Consider the following 27,038-nt stretch of genomic DNA (forward strand, 5'->3'; position numbering starts at 1 on the left):
AAGATGCTGGAGGAAACAGGTACAAAAGTATCTATATCCACAGTAAAACGAGTCCTATATCGACACAACCTGAAAGGCCGCTCATCAAGGAAGAAGCCACTGCTCCAAAACCGCTATAAAAAAGCCAACTGTACATAGGACAAAGATTGTACTTCTTTGGAGAAATGTCTTGGTACTGAATGAAACAAAGAATGGAAGCTGTTTGGCCATAATGACCATACGTTTGTTTGGAGGAAAAAGGGGGAGGCTTGCAAGCCGAAGAACCACCATTCCAACCGTGAAGCACGGGGGTGGCAGCATCATGTTGTGGGGTGTGCAATTGCTGCAGGAGGGACTGGTGCACTTCGACAAAATAGATGGGCATCATGCGGTAGGAAAATATGTGGAATATATTGAAGCAACCTCTCAAGACATCAGTCAGGAAAGCTAAAAGCTTGGTCGCAATTAAAGCTTAAAGCTTTGGTCGCAATTGGGTTTCCAAATGGACAATGACCCCCAAGCATACTTCCAACGTTGTGGGAAAAATGGCCTTAAGGTAAACAAAGTCAAGGTATTGGAGTGGCCATCCCAAAGCCATGACCTCAGTCCTATAGATTGGGCAGAACTGAAAAACATAGTTGCGAGCAAGGAGGCCTACAAACCTGACTCAGTTACACCAGCTCTGTCAGGAGGAATGGCCAAAACTCACCCAACTTATTGTGGGAAGCTTGTGGAATCTACCCGAAACATTTGACCAAGTTAAACAATTTAAAGGCAATGCTACCAAATACTAAATTGAGTGTATGTAAACTTCTGACCCACTGGGAATGTGATGAAAGAAATAAAAGCTGAAATAAATCATTCTCTCTACTATTATTCTGACATTTCACATTCTTAAAATAAAGTGGTGATCCTAATTCACCTAAAACAGGGAGTTTTTAACTAGGATTAAATGTCAGGAATTGTGAAAAACTGAATTTAAATGTACTTGGCTAAAGTGTATGTAAACTTCTGACTTCAACTGTACCTATTAAATGCATTAATAATTTATCATAACCCACACAAAAAAACGAATTCTGAAGACTGAGGGGGACAGAACCCAGACAAAAGAGGGTGAGTTCAATGGTGAGCCCCATGTCCTACAGATGTAGGATCTTAATTTGATGAAAACTTGCAAACTTGTAGTGCATTTAAGGTTTAGAAGGGCTTCTAAAATGTGTAATTTCCACTTTCACACTTCTGATTTGATTTGCCCTAACAACAAATGTATCAACCCTACAACAATTTTCATGAATTAGAATCCACAGAATAATTCACATTTCCTCCTGCTGCAGACTAATTATCCTGCCGTGAGAAACTGGTAAAATGAAGATCCTACATATGTAGTATAATCCAACTCGTATTTTCAAACTGTTTATCTGGCTCCCCCAGACAAGCTCTTCTCTAAAGCTTAACCCTCCCCTGCTACTGAAGAGACAGTAAATCACCTAAGATTAGAAAAGCAAATGTGCCGTACAGTACTGTTGTCTCTGAACTTCCGAAAGTGTACATTCTATCCTTAAAAGGGCATGTCAAATCTGTATTCTACTTATTTTCTTCAGGGTAGAAGGGGTACCAACAGACCAATACGATTGCCCTTAGCAAAATAGCCTAATTCATTGCACATGACAGAAGTAAAAATAGCTTAGTTTACACCTGAAAGCTATTTCTGTCACTAATACAATAGGAAGTAAGTACAGAGGAAAGCTTTCAAGACGAAAAGAAAAAGTGAGCATTCATCCATCACAATAACAGTCATTTGTTCAAGCTGGTTCAAGCTGTAACTAAACTGGTGACTAGTTTAGGTTGTCTGTTTATACACAGTATGAAGGTGGAGATGTAAATTGGCTGTGGCTTCTGATTTCGTGAAAGCTCTTCTCCAAAACGTACATCAATAAACTTCCTTAGAGTTTAGAGTCAAATGGTTACTTTTGGCTTGCTATTGCTCAGTTCCCATCGGTTACTAGTCCTTACCATTCACATTAATAGCTGGTAACACCAAGGACATCTTTGGCCTTCTCCCTTTGCTGTGGTTGGTCGCAGGGAGCAGAAGGTGATCCTACAAGGAAAGAAAGAGTTGGCGTTAGATAGTTAATGCAGTTAGTCATTAGTTAAGTTGAACTGGTCCTCAACCCATTATAGTCTAAGCCGGAGGAGGGGGGGTGGGGGTTCTCTTAAGCTATATGGAATTGTTTTAAGAAGGTCATATCAATGGTCATTTTGCTATTTGAATTAGAATTTTAACACCCCTTGAAGTATAAAAAATATATAAAAATACTATTTGGCCTGACTGCTTTTAGTCCATACAAACACATTGAATAACARATTTACTACATGGAAAAACAGAAGAAAAAATCTAAAAGAAGTTTGTTCTGAAGTGTCAGTTCTATATCTGAGAGATAGAAGAAAGATCAGGATTTTATTTATTTAATGTATTTTGTGGTACTAAACAGTTTCCATATACAATGCATTCAGAAAGTATTCAGACCCCCTTGACTTTTTCCACATTTTGTTTCGTTACAGCCTTATATGCTAAAAAAAAAGTATTATAATTTTTTTTAAATCCCTCATTAAGCTACACACAATACCCCATGACGAAGCAAAAACAGGTTTTTAGAAATGTTTCCAAATTTATAGAAAAATACAAAACTGAAATATCACAAATACATAAGTATTCAGACCCTTTACTCAGTACTTTGTTGAAGCAATTACAGACTCAAGTATTCTTGGGTATGACGCTACAAGCTTGGCACACTTGTATTTGGGGAGTTTCTCCCATGATTCTCTGCAGATCCTGTCAAGCTCTGTGAGGTTGAATGGGGAGCGTCGCTGCACAGCTATTTTGAGGTATCTCCAGAGATGTTCAATCGGGTTCAAGTCCGGGCTCTGGCTGGGCCACTCAAGGGCATTCAGAGACTTGTCCCGAAGCAACTCCTGCGTTGTCTTGGCTATGTGCTTTAGGGTCGTTGTCCTGTTGGAAGGTGAACCCCAGTCTGAGGTCCTGAGAGCTCTGGAGCAGGTTTTCATCAAGTATCTCCCTGTTCTTTGCTCCGTTAATCTTTCCCTCAACCCTAACTAGTCTCCCAGTCCCTGCCGCTGAAAAATATCTCCACAGCRTGATGCTGCCACCACCATGCTTCACCCTCTGGATGGTTCCAGGTGTCCTCCAGACGTGAAGCTTGGCATCCAGGCCAAAGAGTTCAATCTTGGTTTCATCAGACCAGAGAATCTTGTTTCTCATGGTCTAATAGTCTTTTAGGTGCCTTTTGGCAAACTCCAAGCAGGGCTGTCATGTGCCTTTTACTGAGGAGTGGCCTCCGTCTGGCCAACTTACCATAAAGGCCTGATTGGTGGAATGATGCAGAGATGGTTGTCCTTCTGGAAGGTTCTCCCATCTCCACAGAGGAAGCCTGGAGCTCTGTCAGCTTGGCCATTGAGTTCTTGGTCACCTCTCTGGCCAGGTGGCCAGCTCTAGGAAGAGTCTTGGTGGTTCCAAACTTCTTTCATTTAAGAATGATGGAGGCCACTGTGTTCTTGGAGACCTTCGATGTTGCATACATTTTTTGGTACCCTTCCCCAGATCTGTGCCTTGACACAATCCTGTCTCTGAGCTCTATGGACAATTCCTTCAACCTCATGGCTTGGTTTTGCTCTGACATGCACTGTCAACTGTGGGACCTTATATAGACAGTCGTGTGCCTTTCCAAATCATGTCCAATCAATTGAATTTACCACAGGCGAACTCCAATGAAGTTGTAGAAACATCTCAAGGATAATCAATGGAAACAGGTTGCACCTGAGCTCAATTTGGAGTCTCATAGCAAAGGTTCTGAATACTTATGTAAATAAGGCGTCTGTCTTTCTATTTTTAATACATAAAAAAAAAATCTTAAACCTGTTTTCACTTTGTCTTTATGGGGTATTGTGTGTAGATTGATGAGTAAATACATGAAATAGTACCCGCAAAACACCAGTCTCAACGTCAACAGTGAAGAGGCGACTCCGGGACGCTGGCCTTCTAAGCAGAGTTCCTCTGTCCAGTGTCTGTGTTCTTTTACCCATCTCAGTCTTTTCTTTTTATTTGCCAGTCTGAGATATGGCTTTTTCTTTGCAACTCTGCCTAGAAGGCCAGCATCCAGGAGTCGCCTCTTCACTGTTGACGTTAAGACTGGTGTTTTGCGGGTACTATTTAATGAAGCTGCCATTTGAGGACTTATTAGGCATCCATTTCTCAAACTAAACACTCTAATGTACTTGTCCTCTTGCTCAGTTGTGCACCGGGGCCTCCCACTCCTCTTGCTATTCTTGCTATTCTGGTTAGAGCCAGTTTGCGCTGTTCTGTAAAGGGAGTAGTACACAGAGTTGTATGAGATCTTCAGTTTCTTGGCAATTTCTCGCATGGAATAGCCTTCATTTCTCAGAACAAGAATAGACTGACGAGTTTCAGAAGAAAGCTAATTTGTTTCTGGCTATTTTAAGCCAGTAATCGAAAACCCACAAATGCTGATCGCTCCAGATACTCAACTAGTCTAAAAAGGAACAGGTTTTATTATTTCTTTAATCAGAACAACAGTTTTCACTGATTGCGAAACATAATTTGCAAAAGGGTTTTCTAATGATCAATTAGCCTTTTAAAATATAAACTCTGATTAGCTAGCACAAAGTGCAGTGGAAACACAGGATGATGGTGTGCTGATAATGGCCTCTGGACGCCTACTGTAGATATTTCCATAAAAAATTCTGGGTGCATTTCCAGCTACTATAGTCATTACAAACGATTAACAATGTCTACATTGTATTTCTGATCAACTTTAAATTATTTTAAAAGGACAAAAATCGCGCACCAACATAAGTCTAGGGAGAGGTCTGGAGTGGGCGTCGGCTCCAACGGTGCGGCTCTGGCGCCTGGTCGTGTCCCCACCCCACCAATGTCACTACCCGCTTCTAGCCTCCTTCAAACAGATCCACCCCTTCCAAATTAACCCCACTAGCTTAAGGGGCAGCACCGGAATGAGGGCAACACCGGAATGAGGCAGCATCTCCGGAGATGAGGCTCGCATTGGAAGGGGCATTCCGGAATGAGGGCAGCTCGGCAATGGAGGGGCAGCCTCCGGACTGAGTGGACGGACCTCGGCTGGCTGCTCTGCGCATGCTCATGCTGGCTGAACGCGCTCTGGTCTGCCAGGTCTGACGGAAGCTCTGGCTGCTCACTGTCTGGCGGAAGCTCTAGCGGCTCATGTCTGGCGGAAGCTCTGGCTGCTCCTGTCTGGCGGAAGGCTCTAGCGGCTCCTGTCTGGCGGAGGCTCTACGGCTCCTGTCTCGGAGCTCTAGCGGCTCCTTCTGCGAAGGCTCTAGCGGCTCCTGTCTGGCGGACGGCTCTAGCGGCTCCAGTCTGGCGGGCGGCTCTGAAGGCTCGGGACAGACGGCCGGCTCTGAAGGCTCGGACAGACGGGCGGCTTTGAAGGCTCGGGACAGACGGGCGGCTTTGATGGCGTTGGGCAGACGGGCAGCTCTGACGGCTCGGGACAGACGGGCAGCTCTGACGGCTCGGGACAGACGGGCAGCTCTGACGGCTCGGGACAGACGGGCAGCCTGACGGCTCGGGACAGACGGGCAGCTCTGAGGCTCGGGACAGACGGGCAGCTCTGACGGCTCGGAACAGACGGGCAGCTCTGACGGCTCGGAACAGACGGGCAGCTCTGACGGTTCGGGACAGACGGGCAGCTCTGACGGCGCTTGGCAGACAGACAGCTCTGGCCGGCTGAGGCGCACTGTATGCCTGGTGCGTGGTGCCGGAACTGGAGGTACCGGGCTAAGGACACGCACCTTCAGGCTATGCGGGGAGCAGCAACAGGGCACACTGGACTCTCAATGCGTACTATAGGCCTGATGCATGGTACCGGCACTGGTGGTACCGGGCTGAGGGCACGCACATCAGGGCGAGTACAGGGAGAAGGAACAGTGCGTACAGGACTCTGGAGACGCACAGGAGGCTTGGTGTGTGGCGTAGGCACTGGTGGTAATGGGCTGGAGACACGCACCACAGGGCTAGTACGTGGAGGAGGAACAGGGCTCTGGAGACGCACAGGAAACCTGGTGCGTGGTGTAGGCACTGGTGGTACTGGGCTGGAGCGGGGAGGTGGCGCCGAAAATACCGGACCGTGCAGGCGTACTGGCTCCCTTGAGCACTGAGCCTGCCCAACCTTACCTGGTTGTATGCTCCCCGTCGCCCGACCAGTGCGGGGAGGTGGAATAACCCGCACCGGGCTATGTAGGTGAACCGGGGACACCATGCGTAAGGCTGGTGCCATGTAAGCCGGCCCGAGGAGACGCACTGGTGGCCAGATGCGTTGGGCCGGCTTCWTGACATCCGGYTCAATCCTCAATCTAGCCCKGCCRRTRCGRGGAGSTGGWATRWMCCGCACCGGGCTATGMACACGTACAGGAGACACCATGCGCTCTACTGCGTAACACGGTGTCTRCCCGTACTCTCGCTCTCCACGGTAAGTACAGGGAGTAGGCGCAGGTCTCCTACCTGACTTCGCCACACTCCCTTTTATCCCCCCCCCCAATAAATTTTTGGGGTTTCCTCTCCGGCTTCCAGCCTCGCTTACGTGCTGCCTCCTCATATCGCCACCTCTCTGCTTTAGCTGCCTCCAGCTCAGCTTTGGGACGGCGATATTCTCCTGGCTGTGCCCAGGGTCCCTTTCCGTCCAGAATCTCCTCCCAAGTCCACGAGTCCTGGTTTTTTGGCCGCTGCTGCTGGTTCCTCTCACGCTGCTTGATCCTTGTTAGGTGGGTGGTTCTGTAACGGTCGTTCTCCTCCTCTTCGTCTGAAGAGGAGGAGTAGGGATTGGACCAAAGCGCAGCGTGATAGTTTGACATAATTATTTATTTAAATGATAGAACGAAACACGAAAACACTTTAACAAACTACAAAACAAATAAACGATGTAGACAGACCTGACTTGAGAACTTACAAACTACGAAGAACGCACGAACAGGAACAGACTACATACACGGACGACAAACGAAACAGTCCCGTGTGGTGCAACATACACAGACACGGAAGACAACCACCCACAAACAAACAGTGAGAACWCCCTACCTTAATATGGTTCTCAATCAGAGGAAACGTCAAACACCTGCCTCTAATTGAGAACCATATCAGGCAACACATTAACCCCAACATAGAAACACAAAACATAGACTACCCACCCAGCTCACGTCCTGACCAACTAAACAAAGTTAAACAAAGGAAAAATAAGGTCAGGAACGTGACAATGACATTCATTTTCCATTCACCCAGTTAAATGTAACAGCGATACGTTTAGGCTACTACATGATACTCAAATTTTCCCTATACCCATCATGAGGTTGCTACAACCTAGCCTATGAATGAAAATTTACAACGTAGGTGCACACAGGTCGAGAGACAAAATTGATGTGACAGATAGTGACATTCAATACCGACTTGCACACTCTTGCCTGCATCTAGCTGACAGTGGGTGTAATTAGTCCAACAGTTACAAACGAGAGTTTCTATTGGACAAATTCAGGTATGTTTATCCCCGTTTTGTTCCGTTAACTTCTGTTTAAGAAATGTTTTTCAACAGAATCGGAAGAATGAATACACCCCTGATCACGCGTAAACACAGTTCAAAGTTTCATAGCAGCCACGTTGTATTCCTTCTCACATCTACTTTACACCGGAGGGCCCCAGTGGCAATACATTTGTAAAACTAAAAGCTTACCTTGACTTGGAAGAGTTTCAGTATTGTGCTGGATAGACATAACCAGCTAGCTAACTGTTTGAGCAGGGTGTTTCAGGAGGCTAAACTAGCTAGCTGCATTTGCTAGCTAAGTAAGTGAAACTGTAAGTGAAAAAAAGGCATAATGAATTAAAAAAAAAAAGTTTTCTCTGAGTGGACTACTCACCACATTTTATGCACTGCAGTGCTAGCTAGCTGTAACTTATGATAGGTTGGAGGACGTCCTCCGGATGTTGTCATAATTACTGTGTAAGTCTATGGAACGGTGTGAGAACCATGAGAACCATGAGCCTCCTAGGTTTTCTATTGAAGTCAATGTGCTCAGTGGAGGATGGAAGCTAGCTGTCCTACGGCTACAACATGGTGCTACCCTACAGTGCTGTTGATCAATTATTTAGTGATGTGATTATATTTAGTATAGTTTTATCTAAAAAGGATACCTTTTTAAATGTTTTAAATTGAACATTTTAATGAAATTCCCTTTGGAATTCTCTTTGGCATAGATTGTAAAAGCGGGTAGCCCTGAACTCTGAGAGATGGAACGTTTCCATGAGCTTCGGGAAAACAATATTGGGAAACATTTCTACCATTTTGTCCGAAAATCTCTTCGCCCTTTGCACAGTACCCCAGCGAGCCAATTATCATAATCAAAAGTGATTCAGTAAAATACTGTATGAATATATTCCTGATCATCATGTTYACCTACAAAACTTTGGGCTCAGCTTTGGGCTCAGCTTTTCTTTCCCACAGCAGCCATGGTCCAATGCATTAAGTTAGCATTCTGCTCTTTCCATCACTTGCCATTTCCAATGACATCACAACTCTTGTTTGCAGTTAAACCAGGTGCAATTCATGCAATTACTGTACGTGTGTGATACTCAGCTTAAGATCGAGTGTGGGGTTGACACATTGACAACAGCTCTCAATGTACGGCTTATGTACAGTACCTTCTGGAAAGGAGCATACTTGGTTTGCCAGCAAAGGGTTTCTATTGAGGCCATGATACAAAACAATGGCAATTGTACAAGAGCTTCTTATCCGGACTGAATGATGCAGGCAGGTCTGAAGGCAGGTGGTGGGTGGGTTGATGCCTCCATTGGGGCTCAGTTAATGGGCCTTCAGGAAACAGATATCTGATCCTGGATAAAGGGCCCTCAGAGAGCAGAGCTGATGGGCACACAAAAGAGCTGAAGAGGGGCCCCTTGGCGTTGATGCTCTGAATTAATTGAGTTGAGAGATTGCAATCAGAGCTCACTTTCCTTCTCTCCGTCTCTTTCTCTCTCTTTCTCTCTCAGGTTCTCACAAAACAGACGTTGGCAGGCCATCAGAGAGAATGGTCCCTGCTAACTTTCCTGACCAGTCATCAGGTTAGAATAACGTTGAAAATCAGACCAAGACTTCAGAGGGGCTGTCTGAATAGATGGCTAAATGAATAGGGCGGTGTAAGGGGCTTTAGGGGTGCAATGAAATAAGACAGTCAGTCATTCTCTTGCTGGTTGAGAATGAGAATAAAACAGACAGAACTAAGGGATTCAGCCGATTAGCATCATGAGAATGCTTTCACAAAGCCTCAAAAGTGTATAAAACGCTCCATCAAATGTATAAAGGAATGTCTGGAGACATATCAGAGGAGACGGAATAACAGATATAAGGATCTCATAGTTTACATTTGGTGTGTCTTTTATGAAAATGGAGGTATGCATTCTCGTCATCGAAAAGACTTTCCTGGCAGAGGTTGCCGATAAACAGTTGTGAATATTATTTAAATGTTCACTTTAATGTAAATGTATTGGAGATGTTTAACTACATCATTCCACTTCACCAGAGAAAAGATTTCAAAATGTGTGGGGCGGAAGGAAAATGTGCTCAATCAATACTTCAAAAGATTCTCAGTGGTTAGGCTACATCAAATAAAAATTGCAGTGAAATTCCAATCTGGTAGCTTAACAAGAAACGGACCCCATTGGTTACCGTAAATGGTCATTTCAGCCAAATCACCACACAGAATGAAAGGAATATAAGAACAGCATCAAGGATCATCTTCTTTATTGTTCTAGATGTTTGAATTTGGACACTGATTTCATAAGGTCTACACGCCTTAGGTCTCTGAAAGCCATAACATTCCTTCCGAATGTGCTCGCTCAGAATCCAAAAGGCCTACATCAAACACACAAATGCAATTTGTGTCAAGGTCAATTAGTGAATCATTAACTGTACACCGATAAAGTTACAAATCACATATAAATGTATTACATACGCTCATATGTGAAGATTGAAACGCTAATGTACATGTTTAATCAGCAGCACCAGACATTTTTCAAACCTCATTCATTCATGCATTTGGGAGGTAAAAGAGGAAGGAAAGAAAAACAAATATTTCCTTTAGCTTCAAAAGACCATCTGCTCTTGAATTTGGGGCTTTCCGTCTTCAATTAAGACTAAAAATTTGTGCCCTGGATTAGTGCTCAGTATGCTCTTCAAAATTGCTTCACAACCACTTCATGATTCCATTTCTTCCCTACTTATCAGTTTCATCCGCTGAAGACTTGCTGAAGGCAAAACTGTGTCATGAAACAGTTACAGACCAGATTTGAATTTGGCCTTGAGATCAGCACATTGTCACAACCAGAAGGATACATGGTTGCCTGCTTCTACGGAATATGCTATGGAATATGCATGGAGTGACTCACCCTGCGAAAGGACACCATATAGAAAGTATCGCCTCGTCGATTTAACTCATCGAAGAAGTCGCTGTAGCTTTGATGGTGTGAGTAGTACACCAGAACCTCACTTCCTGGTCTGCTGAAAGAGAGAGAGAGGTGGCAGTGAAATAGACTATATGACATATCAAAACTAAATCTAACATAATAGAAATCTGATATGTAATTAAGGTTAGTTGACAAMTTAAAGAAAGTCTGACAATATTTATGACTGCAGCCTGCTGTGTCAGCAGTGAATTTAAAAGAAAGAGACCTAGAAGATCTTGATTAAATGTAACTACATTTACTGTAACTAAATGTACTGTATCTATAATCACCATCTCCTTCACATGAAACATTATTACAAAGTTATTACCATGCTATTACTATGTTATAAGTGAATAAGTAATGAATAAGTAATCTAGTAATAGTACTCTAAGTTCCCCTGTTGAATCTAGAGGAACATCTTCCCACTTCTAGCTCACAGTGTAACACAAGTTGTATGAGTGTGGGGCATCGATGTATCATAGGTCTACCATTGACTTGGTAGCAAAGGCTACTTTTGTAGTTGGGCTGGTAAATAGCAACACAACTGTTTTGGCCTCTCATACTCCACAGTAGTGGAACCAAAAGGGAAAACATGACCATAAAATAATTTTGAAGAGTTTGAAGTAAGACACTGAAAATACTGTAGGGTCCAAAACACATTGTTTCTGCCATTTTTTATGAATACTTACTCAGTGTCGTAGCTGACTGTTACAACCGAGTTACTGGACTGGGTCGTCTCCTCAGGTGACTTCTGTGAAAAAAGTTATAGAATGGTGGTCAGTGAGTCACTGCTATTAAACCAGACTGCTCCATTCTGAAACTTGAATCATTGAATGAAGAACACTATATCATTGTGTCTTTTGTCTTGGCTGATTGATGACAAAAAATCAAGTGGAACTTAAAGAGACATTTTGTTTATGTGGCCATTTTTTTCTTGTACTTGACCATTTCCTTAGCCAGTATGCCAGTATGGATTTACCCATGCATTGCCCACAGTATTATGTGTTTGACCTGAAAAAGCACTGATCCTCATCCTGTCTCTGCTCTACACATATCCTGTGACTTACATGTGAAACAGAAGCACAGGTATATAACCTTCAAAATAAATGTAAGCTGAAATATTTTCTTAAAAAATATTTTGAAGGAAAAATCGAAATAAAAAATGTATACAAGCGTTATCGTTGGATGACACATGCAATATTACCGTAAAAACCAACATGGATGGGATGAAAGTAACACTTTAAAAACAATTGACTAATGCCTATCAAAGGCAATGACAGAATCCAGGCATGCCAGTTCAACGGGTCACTGCATGAGTGGCCCACGGCTGAGAAAACATGTTTCACTGTGGATGAAGATCAGTATGTAAATTCTCGGACTCCATCATCCTCAAAACTCACCCCTCAATGAGTCAATCAACAACCCTCCTTGAGTTAATCGTCATGCCGCACGCTTCAAGGAGAGTTGACTATTGACTTAATTCAAGAGGAGTGAGGCATGAGGCTGAGGGTGTCCTAAAATGTACACCACACCCCAGTATAAGGATTCCATTGAGACAGTCGAATTCTAGTCCGCACTAAATCTCATATACAGTATTTTTCCACATTTTGTTACGTTACAGCCTTTTTCTAAAATAGATTTTTTTTTTAAATGTATCTCAATCAACACACAATACCCCATAAAGACATAGCGAAAACAGGTTTTTAGAAACTTTTACAAATGTGTTTAAAAAACTAAACTTATTTACATAGGTATTCAGACCCTTTGCTATGAGACTCGAAATTGAGCTCAGGTGCATTCTGTTTCAATTGATCATCCTTGAGATTGGACATGATTTGGTAAGGCACACACCTGACTATATAAAATCTCACAGTTGACAGTGCATGTCAGAGCAAAAACCAAGCCATGAGGTCGAAGGAATTGTCCGTAGAGCTCCGAGACAGGATTGTGTCGAGGCACAGATCTGGGGAAGGGTACCAAAAAATGTCTGCAACATTGAAGGTCCCCAAGAACACAGTGGCCTCCATCATTCTTAAATGGAAGACGTGGCTGCCCTGCTAAACTGAGCGATTGGGGGAGAAGGGCCTTGGTCATGGAGGTGACCAAGAACCCTATGGTCACTCTGACAGAGCTACAGAGTTCCTCTGTGGAGATGGGAGAACCTTCCAGAATGACAACCATCTCTGCAGCACTCCACCAATCAGGCCTTTTTGGTAGAATGGCCAGACAGAAGCCACTCCTCAGTAGAAGGCACATGACAACCCGCTTAGAATTTGCCAATAGGCACCTAAAGGACTCTCAAACCATGAGAAACAAGATTCTCTGGTCTGATGAAACCAAGATTGAACTGTTTGGCTGGAGGAAACCTGGCGCCATCCCGGTGGTGGCAGCATCATGCTGTGGGGATGTTTTTCAGAGGCAGGGACTGGGAGACTAGCCAGGAAGTGGGGTATCTACTCTGAGCAAAAGCAGATAGAGAGGCAAGGGATTGCAAATCTAGAAGATGCTCGTCCAACTCTTCATAATTCAGCCAGTTAGATGCTATCGAAAACAGTCTCACACACAGACGTGCTATACAGAGACCGATAAAAACAGATCACTTTTTCTGTGCCAAGTTTCTCAATTTAGGACACGCTCCTCTTCACAGAGACAGAGAGTTAAGAAATCAAGATAAACCAAACGCAGACATATATTGACACGCACACCAAAAATGTTACAAAAGAAATCAGCTACTACTGCAGAATCTGAGTTTTGACTTCTGCCTGACTGTATGAGGTACAGTCTGTACTGTAAATGTTATTCCCTTTTCACCTGAAATATCCATCCACCTAAAACTATGCGTGCTAGCCTTATTCCTGTGCGACTAGACGAGTGGAGCGAAGCGGTTTTCAAGAAGAGCTCTGCAACGAATCTGGCCTGACCTGGTAGGACACGGCAGTATAATATTTCAAGTGATATCACAGGAAATATGACAAAAACAAACCCTGTCTCCTCTTTGTCCCTTCTTTTCTTTCTGCACAACAGGTTGGTGAGGATGGAGAGAGATGGAGGTGGAGAGAGAGATTTACAGACAGGCGTGTTTCATCCAATTCGACGAGGGCTCTCCAAGTCTGTGCTTCACAGTGCATTTCATTGGGATCAGTGGGTTTTTTCCCCCATAAACTCCAAGTCTGGGGATGAATCACACAGGGATAAAATAGATCTATCTCACTGCTTTTCATCAAATGGCAAACAAAACTGATTGATAAGTGTACTTCAAAGTTGGAACTCAGAAAAAAGCAGAGCATGATGTCAAAGTGTGAGGATATGCCAACATTGTGCAAAGCTACATAGACAACATCTCCTGGTCTGGCAAATCATGCATCTCTATTGTGCCACTTCAGTTGGTAGAGCAAATGCAGAGGGGTTTTCCCAAAGTCTGGAAGAGGTTTAAACACATCCAAAGAGGGACAGTATGCAAAGTGTAAATCTCACTTATAAAAGTCCTCCCTTGAGAAGAGTTTATCACTAATACTATATGCAGGATTCCCCAACTGGTAGCCCGCAGGCCAAATTTGGCCCACAGGTGATTTTATTTGGCCCCCCAAGTTTTAGAAACAAAACAAATATATACATATACATACAGTATATATATATTTTTTATTTTATTTTTTATTGTTGGACATAAAATACTGTAAAAACACCAGCAAATCAGCTCCGAGTGATTTTAATTTTGGAAATCTGTTTCAACGTATTCCCACGCATAATAGAGAGATATACCGTATGTGATTATATACAAATGTCAGCAAGGTTTGAAATGATTCTGCTTTAGACAAATATTGTATCTGTTTGGACTTCTTGACGTCAATTTGCTGTCTACAAATGATTTGTAATTATGTCCTGACCCCCTGATCATCCGTAGTAGTGCACTACACAGACAATATGGTATCATTTGAGATGGAGTTAATGAAAAGAAAGGCTGAGCCCAGGACCTGGTCTAGCCCTGAGGGTTACGTGTGTAGGAGAGCCTTGAGCATGAAACGCTGTAACCTCTAACATTATTAAACATTCATTTATATCCTCTTCCTCCTCTTACTTACCACGATCATCACAGATAATTCCCTAACTTCCTGGAACTCCCTGAGGGTGTCATACACAGTGGAAACTCCCCGCTTCCAATTAGGCAACCCCTAAAAATGTCTTACACAGGAAGCTAGAGATGCACGTGGAATCCTCCCAAAGAGAAGAAACACCATTGGTTATCATTTGCTTCCCATGTCAACTAATGTTAGTGGCACCATTTCTTTGGGTGTTTTCACTAGTTTGTTTTCTTTCTACAGTAAGTGGTGTATACAGTAACACAATATATCAACAATAATGTCCTCAAACCATTTGTATATGTAACTGAGCCTGACACACTGCTGAGTACTGGCTGAACGTGAGAACCAAAAGGCGGTTTTGTGAAGCTCACACTGTATGAAGACATTGTTAAAAGCCTTGTGTGAACTCTCTGAATCGAAGTTAAAACAGCAAAAAACAAAAATTCAAAAGGACTTTGTCTCCAAGTGGGGACAAAATTTTAGGCCTGTAAAACTGATTTAATGATTTGGGCTCCTCACATTCTGACTGCAGCACAGCAGACTACAGACTTGACTCACTGGGTCTGAGTTCAAATGGAAGCCAGTCTGAAAGTGTAATTCTTCACCTATAGCTCCCAGTAGTCTACCTCTCTATTTAAGCTGTCAAAGACAACACATACCAGATGTCAAAAACAAAATAAAAAGTGCTATATCAAAAACAAATCAAATGCCATCAACTAATATCAGAATCTAACCTAAGGAAGGATTTATAACCTGAGGTTAAATTTGAGTGTTAGTTTTAACAACAAAAACATAAATATTTAGCTATTTGTCACCAGGCTGCTCGTTAGGGCGCACACCTGTCACCAGCGTTAGGCGCATAATGACACTCACCTGGACTCCATCACCTCCTTGATTACCTGCCCTATATATGTCACTCCCTTTGGTTTCTTCCCCAGTCGTCATTGTTTCTGTTCTATGTCGGTGCGCTGTTCGTGTTTCTTGTTTTGTTATTTTATTTATTAAATGTTTTCACTCCCTGAACTTGCTTCCCGACTTTCAGCGTACATCGTTACAATATTAGCCAAATGGTGTCAGATGTCGGCAGCTGTGACCTCATAACAAGAAAGATACACATATTCTCACTAAACTGTTTATGTTGCTGTGGCAGCTCTACTTAATGGGCCATCACGGAGAGACGTGTTGACACGGGCCTGAAACCTCTACTGGAGTACACATTGGCCTACGTACTGACAGTTTAAATAGCCTCTGAGGTACTGCTTAACCTGTCCAAAAATCAGCAATGAGCATTACTGACGTTTGATCAGACTTTAAAATGTCTTAATTATTAGGGCCATGTAACCTGCCTGACCAGGGAAAACCTAGGACCTAGTTAGTAGCTTTTCCCCTGTTTTGTAGGGAAGAAGAGTGTCTAACCTACCAGGACAGTTTTGGTTGTGTGCTGATCAGTTGTTGTATGTCTGGATTGATCGGTGGTAGAACGTGTGGACTTGGTCCTCTCCTCTTCGTGTCGATGAACCCAGCCTCTCAGGTTCTGAGCCAGACTAGAGTGGAGGGGAAGAACCAATATTCAGTTAGAAATCATACTTTATTAACTTATTTTGATTGCCTGAAAGAAAATTTGCTTTCTATTCATCTTGGGAGTGAACTTGGTAGCCATATTGTATTTTATGATGACGGAATTCTAAAACCTTTGATTTTCAGGGACTTTTCTATGTAAAAGCTGTTGAAGGCTGCTGCTGGCTTTCATACAGTATGAACCTCATCCCTCTCAAATAGCGTGACGGTTTGAAAATTGGGTGGAGCTAAAGTGTGGGCAATCAGTTTTTATACTGAGCACCATCCATCTTTTCAGTCAACTGTGACGGCGTCAAAACGACTGGTGAACACTTTGGTTTGATGAGTGGTCCACATGGATCACATTAGAGTCTACTTAACAATGAGGAGGACAAAGTCTAGCTCTTCAGAGAATACTGAGTGGACTCATTGATACTCAATTGAGGTAGCTATCACCGTGATTTCAATATGGAATTCAAATTCTCAAAATCAATGTACCCAAGTCTTACCTAACCGGATGTTCTAATCTTGCTTTCATACTGGCGATATAGACAAGAAGGCTGGAAGATTGAGGCTAAGTACAGATGTAAGATCTTAATTTGACCTATATTGTCACAGCAAAATATTCCTGCAGCAACTGGATTTGAACGTTTAGTCCATAATGTTGCTTGAACGGTGGTGAGGCTATTAGCTGGCCAAAAGTAGGCTACATGAAAAGTACAATACTGATAATATAACCGTGGGTTTTCAGTGAATATATGTCAATCGCGAAGCTCACACTAAGATGCAGAAAAATTCTCAGCAAAAAAAAGAGTGATCAGGCCTCCCGGGTGGCGCAGTGGTCTAGGGCACTGCATCGCAGTGCTAGCTGCGCCACCAGAGTCTCTGGGTTCGCGCCCAGGCTCTGTCGCAGCCGGCCGCGACCGGGAGGTCCGTGGGGCGACGCACAATTGGGCTAGTGTCCGGGTTAGGGAGGGTTTGGCCGGTAGGGATATCCTCGTCTCATCGCGCTCCAGCGACTCCTGTGGCGGGCCGGGCGCAGTGCGCGCTAACCAAGGGGGCCAGGTGCACGGTGTTTCCTCCGACACATTGGTGCGGTTGGCTTCCGGGTTGGAGGCGCGCTGTGTTAAGAAGCAGTGCGGCTTGGTTGGGTTGTGCTTCGTAGGACGCATGGCTTTCGACCTTCGTCTCTCCCGAGCCCGTACGGGAGTTGTAGCGATGAGACAAGATAGTAATTACTAGCGATTAGATACCAAGAAAATTGGGGAGAAAAGGGGATAAAAAATAAAAAATAAAAAGTATCTTTAAAAAAATAAAAATAGTTTTCTCTCTCAANAGACAAGATAGTAATTACTAGCGATTGGATACCACGAAAATTGGGGAGAAAAGGGGATAAAAAAAAAAAAAAAGAGTGATCAAATTAAGATCCTACAGTTGTAGAACTGAATTATCTGCTGGTAGAAGGCTACTGATCAGATTGACTTGGTTAGTACTGACCGGAGGGACTTGGTCCTGGAGACAGGAGAGTGGGAAGCCATCTTCTCTGGAGCATAGTCCTCCCACCTAGAGCACAGAGATGGGGGGGAAGGAAGGAAGGAAGGAAGGGGGAGAGGTAGGGAGGGGTGAGGAAAGGTAGGGGGAGAAAGAGAGAAAACAGAAACAAAGAGGTAGAGAAAGAGAGAGAGAGAAAGAGAGAGAGAGAAAGAGAGACAGGGAGCGAGGGAGACATTAATCATCAACAACACATTCCCCTCCCCTCTGTGATCTCGTTGTGATTCAGCAGCTGATATGCTACAGGACCATGCTGCGGTACGTTGTGGGTTTTCCTTGTGGTCTATGGACCTTAATGCATTAACTGGAATACCAGTCACTTACTCTGGACGTCCCAGGTGTTCATCAGTTCTAAACAAGCATCTGGAACAAAAACTGTGCAGATGACTCAATAGACAAAACAAGTTGATGAATGAAGTCATAAATKAAAGAACGGATTGAGTTGATGAATGAAGTCATAAATTAAAGAACGGGTTGAGTTGATGAATGGTGTTGTCACGCCTGCTCCCGCTCTCCCTCCCTGGCGCTCGAGGGCGCCAGGCTGCCCAGCGTTACACACTCCTGCCACCATCATTACGCACACCTGTTTCCCTTGTCACACGCATCAGCGATTCATTGGACTCACCTGGACTCAATCACCTGCTTTCATAACCCCCCTATATCTGTCTGTTCCCGAGGTTGTTCTCCGACTTCAGCATAATGTCATGTCGTTTGTTCCCCCTGTTCTGATGCTGTTCCTGTTCTGTCACTTGTCCGTTCATTAAACGTGTACTCCCTGTACCTGCTGCTCATCTCCAGCGTCGGTTCTTACAGATGTCATAAATTAAAGGTGTTGAGTTTATGAATGGAGTCATACATTAAAGAAGGAATTGAGTTGATGAATGACATAAATTAAAGAAGGGGTTGAGTTGATGAATGATGTCATACATTAAAGAAGGGGTTGAGTTGATGAATGATGTCATAAATAAAGAAGGGGTTGAGTTGATTAATGATGTCATAAATTAAAGGGGTTGAGTTGATTAATGATGTCATACATTAAAGAAGGGGTTGGGCTGATGAATGATGTCATAAATTAAGAAGGGGTTGAGTTGATTAATGATGTCATAAATTAAAGAAGGTGTCGAGTTGATTAATGATGTCATAAACTAAATAACGGGTTGAGTTGATAAGTTTTACAGAGTTCTTCTCAGTCAGCTGCAACAATAACCAGCAGAGCCAGTGGGATCTTCTTCACACACACAAACGCAGGTAGGCACAGACACACACAGCAGGAGCAGAGAGGTTGGACTGGATTTCTCCTGGGAATAGTTAGATAAATGGTCTGTTCTTGAAATCTGTGTGGGACATACACTTGTCCGGATGAGCCCTAGGCTCCAGATCGGAACAACACAATAGGGTGGAGAACGGGCATTAAAATGGCCCATAAACCAAAAAGGAGGAGTCCACACACATTGTGCTGGTGAACATATACTTTGATGATATTCAGTATTGTGTTCTGTAGCCTGGGCCCAGATGACCAAGCTATCGGTTACATAATGCTCCACTCCTTCAGTGGTCTCTCTCAGTGGGAGACTGTGTAACCTTCTCCAAGCCTTCCAGTTAGCCTACTGCTGTACTACCACAAGGTATTTGTAGTGAAGTTATGTAGTACTTTGTAGCAGAGAGCTGGACACATGGGGACAACCGGTGGTGAGCCAGGAATATATAAAGAGTCTGTCAATCTGGAGATCAATAGATTGTTTGCAGGAGTGATATACAGGAGGGCTCATCCGCGGCACAGCGCATGCTTTCTGCAAATATGTCTGTCATCTCTTAAGGCCTCTGTTGTGTGCTTTGTATCACTCGTGCCAAAATAAATACTCAGTCAACTATATGACTCGTACACAGCAAGGTCAAAATCTTTGACTGAGTGAGATACAGATGTAGGATCTTAATTTCATCACTATTTTGTTTATAAGAATGAAATGCAAACTTGTAGTGTATTTCTCATTTCCACGTAGAAATGTTTTTCTTGATTTGCCCTAACAAAAAAGGTTTTAACCCCTACAAAAATGTCCATAAATTATAATTCACATAATAATTCACATTTCCTGTTGATGCAGGATTGTTTTTCTGCTGTAGCAAACTGGCTCAAATTAAGATCCTACAGCTGTATACACAACACAAGTATAACTAGTGCTGAAATTATACACTGATGTTAAAGAGGAAACTTGCGAGACAACATTACAGTTTGATTTTGCCAAGTTGGTTCATATTGTGCTCTGCTTGCAACGCTCCAATTCAACACAGTGATTTTTCACCACAGAATGATGAGTCTAAATAAGGTAAATATATGAGTCCTGTATAAGCGTTTGGCTAACCCCGGCACATTTACATGGATGTTGAATTACTGTAATATTGATGTTGATTAATGTGCACTGTCTCCTATAAATAAATAAATAAATAAATAAATACATCAATAAATACATGGATGTAAATATTATCACCAAGATAAAATGAGCAATCTTTCCATTCCAACAAAGAAAACAGGGCTGGAAATAGATGCTTAGTCAAACTGAAACGACCGGCCAATTCCTCTACAGTTCTGGTTCCCTGGACAGAATGAAGTTCTCTTGGATGGATCCGATTCTCCTTCAGAAGCCAACACTTGAGGGTACCCACTTCTCTTTAATTCAGCTTTTTTGTCCTTTTTAAAAAACAAAATATTATTCCTGGTTCGTGAGCATATTGCAAAGGCAAAGATGTGACTTTAAAGCCTATCAATCCAAGCCTGTGCCTAACTCTTCTAATGCACTCGATGTGTAAATAGACTTGTTAATCAGAAGTCAGTGAGAGATTTAGCAGAAAATCTTTGGATCTCCTTGTTACATAGCTGTCTCTTATACACATCTAGATGTGTATAAGAGACAGCTAGCGCTGCACCAAAGCAAGTAGGCCCCCCTCTCCCCCTCTCTCTCGCCCTCTCCCCCGCCCTCTCTCTCTCTCTCTTCCCTGCCCTCTCTCTCTCTCTCCCTCTCCCTCTCCCTCTCCCTCTCCCTCTCCCTCTCCCTCTCCCTCCCTCAGTCCGTCCGTCTGTCGGTGTGTGCATGCAGTACACAGCATTATATGTATATTGGGCCAGAAACTCTCGAGGACCCTCATGTTCTTGTTGTGGTAATTACCTGTCCTGGGATTGGTGGGATTGTGGGTACTGGGCGTCCATCGGATCCAATGGGGACTGGGGGGCTGGTGTTTCCTCCCCTCTCCTCTGTTGTTGGTCGGGGGAGAAGCTGAGCAGATGTCGGCTGCTTTGTGGTGTCCCCGTGTACAGACTGGAGCTGCTGGGCTCTGACTCCCACACACTGAGACCAGAGGGACAGGGTCTTCAGTTACACAAGCCATGCCAAACATGGCAAAAACAACATGGACTAACACACACATGTTCAAGAACATTAGAGCATTAAAGACCTTAGAGCATTTCCCTTTGAGGACCGAATCGTTCTGCAGTGAATCAGTCACACACAAACATAGACAAACACACAGACACACACAGACACGCATTCACATACAATGGTGGCTAAAGCCATTACAAAGATCAAAAAAAGTTTCCAATTTCATGGTAGTGTTTAATTTGTTATAAATCCATAAAGGCTCTTCATACATTTTTCTCAAAAAGTTAAAACATTTTATCAAAAAGGTCAAAATGCACACAAGCTTGAAACAAGCAAGACGGGTGATGAAGACAAGAAGAAGAGTGATCCCAACATAAGGTCAGGTAGTAGAGGATTGGTCATTGTGGCCAGACTACAGACTTAAAACCACACAGAGACTTCACCTGGCTTAGGAGAGGCATGACTTAAATCCATTGTGTGTGAACAAAATCAAAGATTTTAATTTACGCTCTAGGCTAAATTTGAAATACTTTATCTGAATCCACAAACCATATTACATCAAGGAATGATTAAAACATTTCAAAGTTCTTGGATACAAGGGCACTTTAGGATACAAAAAGTACCTTCTCCACCCAGCTAGGCTGCCCATAATTGCTGAAACAGAGCAGTACCTTGCCAGTTGCTTTGCCTTAGTCTTAGACAGGCCTGCAATCTGAAGGCCACGTACCATAAGCCTATGTATACACACACACAGACACACACACAAGCATACATACCCATATACACAGACACACATGTACGCACACTTGCACACACTTGCACACACACAGACACACAGACACACACACCCACACACAGAAGAGGATAATAAACTTGTGGCCTCCTACTCGAGCCAAAACAATACAAGACCCAGTAAGATTTGACAGAGGTACTCAACACAACAATGCCAAAGAGTGGTCAAAATCTTGTGCAGTAGTATCAAATGAAAACACACCCCATATTTTAAAAAACACACCCCTAACCAATGCCTTTTTCTAAATGCCTGGAAATGAATCCAAACGTGTGAGTGACAAAAGATAAACTCAGCAGGACCTTAATAATTGAAAAAACATTTGATATTGACTTGAGCTATGACTGGAAACATTAGCAAAAGTTCGCTGTCCCTGGCCAGGGTTAATTGAGAGGATTCAAAGGAACATGTCCAATCGGAACGGAGTGATAGAATACATTTGGAGTCTATAAATAAGCACGTATGTGCAGCTGATCTCCAGGTTTCATTTTCGAACCGGCCGGCGTGAAACGGAAGCAATGCTCCCCCGTTCCTAGTTCTAAAATTCTGGGAAGCCTGAGCGTATGGAAAACTCAAGAGAGCCCTTCTCCTCTCCCGACTCTTAGCCAACTTTCCGAAGCCTTCCTCCGTGAGAAAGAAAAGGCTTGGATTTGGCCCTTTTTCTGAGACATTGGGAGAAAACGTGTAATTTATACAGCATGTTAGTGAATTATCGGGCTCTGGACATGGCAAAGAGATGACTGACTGGCTGGCTGGCTGGCTGACATAAAAGCCCCCCATTGATTGATTGACAGACAGACAGACAGACAGACAGACAGACAGACAGACAGACAGACAGACAGACAGACAGACAGACAGACAGACAGACAGACAGACAGACAGACAGACAGACAGACAGACAGACAGACAGACAGACAAAATGCTCACCTCAGGGGACCAGTGTTGAGCACGAAGAACACCAGGACGACCATGAGACACACAGCCCGTCTCTTTGGAGCTGTCACCTTTAGCACAGTGTTCTGTGAAGAAAAGTACAGAAAAATTACCAGACTGGATCAGTACAAGCTCTGAACTGGCAACTGTATCAAATCATCCCAGATCAGTGATTATTGCACATCAAAGAAGCGAGAAATAGAAATGGATGTATTGTACAGATGTAGGATCTTAATTTGAACCAGTTTGCTACAGCAGGAAAATAAAGCTGCAGCAACAGAAAATGTGAATTATTATGTGGATTAAGATTAATGGAAATTTTTGTAGGGGTTGATAMATTTTTTGTAGGGGAAAGTGGAAATTGCACACTTCAGAAGCCTTTTTAAACCTCAAATACACTACAAGTTTAAAACGTCCTGCATTGCAGGAAAGTTGTCCTGCAATAGGGTGATCAAATTAAGATCCTACATCTGTATGAGTGGGTGATCTGGTGTCTGAAGTCAGTGCATATGTGAAAGCAGTGGAATGGAACCCTCACTTAAACCTATCAATTTGTGTCAGATCAGTCATTGCTTCAGGAAGCGAGGAAGTAAGGATATGTTTGGAAAGTATTCACACAGGGGCCCTGTGTGTCTATCCCGTCTCACCTCAGTGAGCAGTCCATCCAGCTGGGTTCTGAGGGATCCGTTTTCCTCGAGCAGCCTCTGGTTCTCACACAGCGCCCCCCTGAGACGGGCCTCCAGGGCCTGCAGCGCCTCCTTCCTCCTCAGCCTAGACAGCGTGGCCGACTCACGGTTCTTCACCATCCTTTGCTGCCGCCGTTCCACACACACCTGGACAGGTGGAGAGGGTGGATTAGTGGAGGGATTGATAAAATAATGTGACTGACATGGTCATACAGAGATGCTTTTATGGGAAAGTTCAAAGTTAATACATATTTCAGCATGGATGTATGAGAAAATCAAACGCATACAACCATGGTGTTGCAAATACCATGCATCAGCTGACTCCTCCTACTCAGAACACATTAACTGCCTTGGCTTGGGCATGCAGATGATGTTGGCTGTAGGTTTACAAAACCAATCTGTTGACGCCAGTTACACCAGACATAAGCCATACCCGGCAGTAACACAATTTGGTCGCCATCTTGTCTGCCCAGACAGAGCACCTACAGTACGCAGCTCTAAGCTACTTGTTTGTCTAACAGCACATATATTCAGTCACTTACTCCCTCAGTCACACCCAATAGGTGCAGCTGCTGCAAAATATGGAAAAACTGACGCAGAATCATCAATTACAAGCTGATAATGACTCCAGCATGTTTCTGCAGAACTGACTTCACACGCACGCACTGCCTTTTTCCATCTCTGAGTGGACTGAGAGCTGGATTAGTGGTGGGATTATTTAATGACAGCCATACATAGGGAGGGAGGGAGGGAGGGAGGGAGGGGGAGGGAGGGCATTATCAAAGTGAACTAAATTACCAAAAGAGGAATGTTCTTGCAATGTTTTAGGTGATAAAATAAACAACTTTATGAGTAACAATGCACATTTAAAACAGCATCAGTTCCATCTCATTTGTATAAAGCACACAGCATTTGATTATGTCAATCCAGACCCATATATAGAGATTTATTCTATATCTAGACTAAGTCTCTACCTACTGGGCAAAAACTGGTTGAATCAATGTTGTGTCCACATCCGTTCAACCCAAAACATCAATGTTGTGTCCACATCCGTTCAACCCAAAAATCTATGTGATGATGTTGAATCAACGTAAGGGCATTTCGTCTTTTTTTGACCAAACTTTTAACCTAAATTCAATGACATGTTGATTACATATATATATWTTTTTWTTTTTTTGTTCACAACTCAACCAAATGTATATCAAAACTAGACATTGGACATTCATAACACTGCCGAGCAGTAGCAGTTGACTAACATCCATTCTGTTGTCCTCCAATGCCCTCTCTGAGACTAGTATTTCTACCACTGAGCCATAGACCACAGGAGAACCCCGCTAAAGTCTACTGCTCCAGCTCATTCACTGCTTTCTGCTCAACACCCCATTTCTGAGGCCATGCTTCGTAACATATCTGACAGCGCGGCTTTTGGAGCTATGCAAATTCAGACTACACTGTTTTATTTGGTCTCCGTAGAAACAGATTCGTTCCGGGGGGGACACCTGCCAGGTCCTGAGAAATCAAAAAGAGCATGTCTGGTTACCCAATGCTGGGGGAGTGGGGGATACACGTCCTGCAAGGGGAAAGTCAAACCCTGCCATTAAGCAACCACTGTATAGTCAACAGAACAAACCACCCCTCCTCCACAATGGTAGACAGAGTCAGCAATCTGGCGCTTCACTGGCTCTGGTGTAAACTGGGAGTACGGGGAGCCTGAATAAGAGGCTGAAAATTAGTTTGATATGAAGCTATATGAATCGGCATATGAGTCTCTACTCTCTAGAGATGTAGATTTCAGCTGTTGACTGCAGGTTTGTTGATGTTGCACTCTGATTGGGCGGTGGGGGGAAAAGTCAGCAGTTTTTGTGCAGTGAGATAACATAAGGCTTGCAGAACCATCAAATTATTGTTTTACGGTGGAGAACTTGCCGTTGCAATGTTTATACAGTGCCTTTGTTTACAAACGCATGCATGCACACTTCTTAATCTGAGAATTGGCATCTACAGTACCCGAGAGGGATGTCTACCTGGTAGTCCTAAAGAATAGGTTTTAACAGTACCCAAAACCATTCAGGGATTTTATTTGATCACATGAAAACGCTACTACATACAGTAAATACCGAGATGCGAGTTTGATTGAATTGAGCGATCAAGTCATCATACTGTACCCTGACTTACTGTACATACAATACATTCGGAAAGTATTCAGACCCCTTGACTTTTTCTACATTTTGTTACATTACAGCATTATTCTAAAATGAAAAATTAAATATTTTTACAATATAGACAATTTTGACTTTGTAGATGGTATATACAGTTGAAGTCGGAAGTTTACATACACCTAGCCAAATACAGTTTTTCACAATTCCTGACATTTAATCCTAGAAAAAATTCCCTGTCTTAGGTCAGGTAGGATCACCACTTTATTTTAAGAATGTGAAATGTCAGAATAATAGTAGAGAGAATGATTTATTTCAGCTTTCATTTATTTCATCACATTCCCAGTGGGTCAGAAGTTTATATACACTCAATTAGTATTTGGTAGCATTGCCTTTAAATTGTTTAACTTGAGTCAAACGTTTTGGATAGCCTTCCACAAGCTTCCCACAATAAGTTGGGTGAATTTTTGCCCATTCCTTCTGACAGAGCTGGTGTAACTGAGTCAGGTTTGTAGGCCTCCTTGCTCGCACACGCTTTTCAGTTCTGCCCACAAATCTTCTAATGGGATTGAGGTCAGTGCTTTGTTATGGCCACTCCAATACCTTGACTTTGTTATCCTTAAGCCATTTTGCCACAACTTTGGAAATATGCTTGGGGTCATTGTCCATTGGGAAGACCCCTTTGCGACCAAGCTTTAACTTCCTGACTGATGTCTTGAGATGTTGCTTCAATATATCCATATACTTTTCCCTTCCTCATTATGCCATCTATTTTATGAAGTGCACCAGTCCCCTCCTGCAGCAAAGCACCCCCACAACATGATGCTGCCACCCCCGTGCTTCACGGTTGGGATGGTGTTCCATCGGCTTGCAAGCCTCCCCCTTTTTCCTCCAAACATAACAATGGTCATTATGGCCAAACAGTTCCCTTTTTGTTTCATCAGACCAGAGGACATTTCTCCAAAAAGTACAATCTCTGCCCCCATGTGCAGTTGCAAACCGTAGTCTGGCTTTTTAATGGCGGATTTGGAGCAGTGGCTTCTTCCTTGCTGAGCGGCCTTTCAGGTTATGTCGATATGTGACTCGTTTTATTGTGGATATAGATACTTTTGTACCTGTTTCCTCCAGCATCTTCACAAGGTCCTTTGCTGTTGTTCTGGGATTGATTTGCACTTTTCGCACCAAAGTACATTCATCTCTAGGACACAGAATGTTTCTCCTTCCTGAGCCGTGTGACGGCTGCGTGGTCCCATGGTGTTAATACTTGCGYACTATTGTTTGTACAGATGAATGTGGAACCTTCAGGCATTTGGAAATTGCTCCCAAGGATGAACCAGACTTCACCTTCAATTGACTCAAATGATGTCAATTAGCCTAT

At 43.3% G+C, this 27,038-nt stretch overlaps 1 protein-coding gene across 6 annotated transcripts in view; it reads right to left on the reverse strand.

Annotated features, from left to right (window-relative positions):
* LOC111979525 (cyclic AMP-dependent transcription factor ATF-6 alpha) overlaps positions 1 to 27,038 on the reverse strand; it is a 43,736-nt gene that overhangs the window by 3,397 nt on the left and 13,301 nt on the right. For 3 of the 6 annotated variants that reach the window (XM_070448947.1, XM_024010121.3, XM_070448948.1), the window contains exons 8-15: positions 23,466 to 23,651; positions 22,813 to 22,904; positions 20,886 to 21,065; positions 17,671 to 17,736; positions 16,037 to 16,160; positions 11,227 to 11,288; positions 10,481 to 10,592; positions 1,993 to 2,077 (exon numbers count right to left, since the gene is read on the reverse strand). In XM_070448947.1, coding sequence (XP_070305048.1) covers positions 1,993 to 2,077; positions 10,481 to 10,592; positions 11,227 to 11,288; positions 16,037 to 16,160; positions 17,671 to 17,736; positions 20,886 to 21,065; positions 22,813 to 22,904; positions 23,466 to 23,651 — 907 coding nt within the window. The remainder of the gene's footprint in view (positions 1 to 1,992; positions 2,078 to 10,480; positions 10,593 to 11,226; positions 11,289 to 16,036; positions 16,161 to 17,670; positions 17,737 to 20,885; positions 21,066 to 22,812; positions 22,905 to 23,465; positions 23,652 to 27,038) is intronic. The other 3 variants (XM_070448950.1, XM_070448951.1, XM_070448949.1) reach the window with 3 other exon arrangements.

The sequence above is a fragment of the Salvelinus sp. IW2-2015 genome, linkage group LG19, assembly GCF_002910315.2.
Source record: "Salvelinus sp. IW2-2015 linkage group LG19, ASM291031v2, whole genome shotgun sequence".
Taxonomy (NCBI): Eukaryota; Metazoa; Chordata; class Actinopteri; order Salmoniformes; family Salmonidae; genus Salvelinus; species Salvelinus sp. IW2-2015.